Genomic DNA, 3,863 nt, shown 5'->3' on the forward strand with positions numbered 1-3,863 from the left:
ATACACTTCTTTGTGCAATTGCACTGAAATGTTGTTTGATTGTGTTGTGCACGTGATTTATTGTACTGGTCATGTGCTTAATTGTATTGTATCGTACCAATGAATTGCAGCGCGTGTTCTTAGTTAGTGTTATCATATACCAAAGAAACCGTTTAGCAAAGTACACCTAATATTTTTTTGTCGCACTAATACTTTTTGTGTTGTATGTAAATATTTGACTGCTACAGGCCACTACATCCTTTTATCGTACCATTCCAGGAATAGCGTCCTAAACTACACCAAACACCATGGACACATACGTAGATGTATGCATACGCACACACCAATCACATGGGCATTTATTCAACACATACTCAGGATATACTTCTGCATATACGTACACATACACATACACAAACACACGTGTGTACACACGTACACACACAAACCACATGTGCACTTATGTAACAAATACTCAGTATATACTTGTGCATATACGTCCACAAACACAAACACACATACGAACACACTTACACACACATCAACCACATGTGCATCTATTCAACACAAATTTAAGAGTGATCTCTATTGTGTGACCCTCATTTTCCACATGTTGAAACTGTTGACTTGAGATATGAAGAAATGCTGGCAATCACTACGCAAAGGTTTTCCGGTAAACATACACATACACATACACAAGCACGTGCACACATCTGCATAGTCGCACAGTCACATATATATATACATACATACATACATACATATATACATACATGCATAATACATCCATCCATCCATCCATCCATCCATCCATACACACATGGGTATGCACACACAGATGAAAGAAAGACACACCTGACATATCTTCCCCCACACAGGGGTGATCTCAACTATCGTGTGGCGTTGGACTATCATATCCCTGAGGCCGTTGGGTGGAGCCACGAGAAGAAGTGGGCACACGTGACGCAGATGGTCAAAGACGGCAAGTCCAAAGAACTGTTGGCGGTAAGTGGTACCTGATGATTGGCTTAGGGTTTAGGGTTCATTGGGGGGTGGGTTTATTGGGTTTAGAGTTTATTGGGTTTAGAATTTTAGGGGTTTAAGACCACAAGTTCAAAGGACTGTTGGGGATACACGGTATCTGAAAGAGTGCGTTAGGATTGCATCGTGTAGGGCCAATTTTTCAAGGTTAGGTTTTAGGGGTTTTAGGGGGGGGGGGGGGGGGTTTATACGGGCGTACTTTGAGAGAACAACCCGAATAATTTAGCACGGTACTTAAAAGTGTTGTACCAATGAAACTAGAACACAGAAGTATAGATCTCAAAAGCACTCGCACCTACTACTACAGACACCAAAGTACACGCCTTGAGTATAACCCCTCAAGTACCGCACTTTATCACACGTCATTGAATGCGCTCATCTGTTCCTTTTGACATGTCCCATTCGCTGCTCACAGTACGACGAACTCATCCACGAGCACGCCGCCATGCGCGTCTTTGGCAATTTCCAAGAAGGTGTGTGGGCCTCACTCAAACCCAAAACCTAAACCTGAACCTAAACCATTCGCACAGATTGGGTCATACGAGTATTATATGTACGATCCTATTCATTTGTTTATTGGTGTGTACACGCAACCAAACCCAAACCTGATCCTAACCCATTGGCACAGGTTGGGTCATACGCGTATTATATGTTCGGTCATATTCATAGGTTTATAGGTGTGTACACGCACCCAAAACTAAACCTGAACCTAACCCATTCGCATGTGCTGGATCGCACGCATACCGTATACCCGGCCTAATTCATTTGCTTATATGTGTGTACATACAACTTGTAAAAATCAAGCCTAACTCTAAACCATTCGCACATATTGAGTTATACAAATGTCTGTCATATGTCCGACCTCATGTATACACTCTTGCCCACCTTCGCGCACATACTTACCAATGCACGACCTTCTTAACCCATTCCCCCGTGGTCCCCCATGCACCAGGTGAGATTTGGGGTTGATCTCACTTTCAGCTGAAGCACACTTCATACTTATTATACCTACCTTCATACACATACCTACTACTGCATCCCATTCCCCCATGGTCCCGCATGCACCAGGTGAGATTTGGGGTTGATCTCACTTTCAGCTGAAGCGCCCTTCATACTTGTTGTACCTACCTTCATACACATACCTATTACTACATCCCATCTCCCCATGGTCCCCCATGCACCAGGTGAGATTGGGTTTGAGCCCACTTTCAAGGTGCTGCGCAATGAGCCTGCGGGCCACTACCTGGAACAACGAGTGCCGTCCTTTTGTGATCGCATTTTGTTCCACTCTGCCCCGTCGCGGCGAAGTAATGTGGCGGTGGTAAGCATGACGTGTTGTAAGGTTTAGGGTTTAGAGTCTAGGGTTTTGCTTCTAGTAGTTGTTGGGGTGGGGACGTATCTACGAACACACGTGCAGGTGTGTGTGTTCTATATCTCCAGGTGTGTGTGTTCCATAGGCTATGGATTGTTTTGGCTGAAGTGCTGAAGTAGAGTGCTTTGCTTGAGTCAGCCTTCTCTCTATTCCGTTAAACGTGAAATGGTAGCATTTGTTCGTGGCGTGTGCTGTCTTCTGTCGGACATGCCTCACTCCTGTTGCACAAGAAACGACCCCGTTCCATATCTCTAAACTTTCCACACATAGACAGGGTAGGTATATTTCGTTATTAGGATCAGCTGTATCACCCAGCAAGCAGCGTTTTCAGTAGGTATGCCGTACCTATATCCTGTGCCCCTTCCCCCCTGGCGCTTGGCTTCTGACTGATTTTTGTTTTGTTTTGTTTTGGCGTGGTCTCTGCCGTTACTGCAGGTGGAGTATCGCAATGTGCCCAGTCTAATGACGAGTGACCACAAGCCTGTGACAGCAACCTTTGCCGTAAGTTGCGCGTAGTCTTGTGTGTGTGTATTGGTTTCAGGAGTTTAGGCTTTAGGCTTTTGGGCTACTACAAACCAGTGTCCGCGACGTTTACCATAAGTGCCTCGAAGTCTTGTGTGTGTGTATTGGTTTTAAGTTTAGGGTTTGAGGGTATAAGGTTTGGGGTCAACCCCTTGACCACGACGTATAGCATATGTTGCGTATAGTCCTGTATATATATATATATATTTACCATATATTGTCACATGTGGTTGGTGGTACCGTTCTTTCTCATTTCACAAACACACCTCTTCTGGTTGTGTATGCCCATTTGGATTGGTGTTTGGGTGTCTGTGGTGAGCACCTGTTGTAGCGTCTGTCTACACATGTGGTCTCTCGAACTTCATACCGTGTGTGCATTCTAACACAACCCATTCTCTCAGACTGTCCATTCCACATAACCAATACCGGCTAATACCAGATTCGTACATAGTACACCAGTACTTATGCATAACCACTGCATGCAGTATATATGCATGATACACGCATCATTGTGTACACACACGACTGCACACCCATTGGCAACCAACCGATGCTCGCATGTCCATTTGAATCACATCACATGCAAAGACCCAATAGCCTAAACCCTAGTCACGAATGATACGCACATATCCACTCACACCAATACACACACAACTGCACCGATTATTTTAAAGAAAGGCTAACACGCACCCACACCCACGAATGCACACACAACAACACACAACAGCACACAACACACAGGTGATAATAGCGCACAATACGTCTAAACACATGCCCCACAGTTGACGATACCACGGCCAATCAAGAAGGTGAAGAAACAGTTCCATTCCGGTGACTACTACACCGTTGAATTTAAGACGGTGTCCATGGCTGTGGTTGATGAGGTGGATATGGTGCTGGATGTGGTGGGGGGTGCGGTGCGAGGCCTGTACAAGTAAGTGATCCGCCA

At 45.0% G+C, this 3,863-nt stretch overlaps 2 protein-coding genes across 2 annotated transcripts in view; both read left to right on the forward strand.

The window, feature by feature from the left end:
- Positions 1–1,525, forward strand: part of SARC_11973 (hypothetical protein) — a gene marked incomplete at both ends in the record, with an annotated part of 6,273 nt that extends 4,748 nt beyond the window's left edge. Inside the window, 3 exons of the mRNA XM_014293929.1 lie at positions 265–299; positions 858–984; positions 1,436–1,525. Of these exons, the coding sequence (XP_014149404.1) occupies positions 265–299; positions 858–984; positions 1,436–1,525 (252 nt within the window). The remainder of the gene's footprint in view (positions 1–264; positions 300–857; positions 985–1,435) is intronic.
- A 660-nt stretch (positions 1,526–2,185) lies between these two features.
- Positions 2,186–3,848, forward strand: SARC_11974 (hypothetical protein; the record flags this gene model as incomplete). The annotated part of the gene is made up of 3 exons (XM_014293930.1): positions 2,186–2,341; positions 2,828–2,893; positions 3,697–3,848. Coding segments are annotated over 3 exons (374 nt in total), but the record flags the coding sequence as incomplete, so codon positions are not given.
- Between the last annotated feature and the right edge of the window lie 15 nt (positions 3,849–3,863).

Source organism: Sphaeroforma arctica (genome assembly GCF_001186125.1).
Source record: "Sphaeroforma arctica JP610 unplaced genomic scaffold supercont1.1987, whole genome shotgun sequence".
Taxonomy (NCBI): domain Eukaryota; class Ichthyosporea; order Ichthyophonida; genus Sphaeroforma; species Sphaeroforma arctica.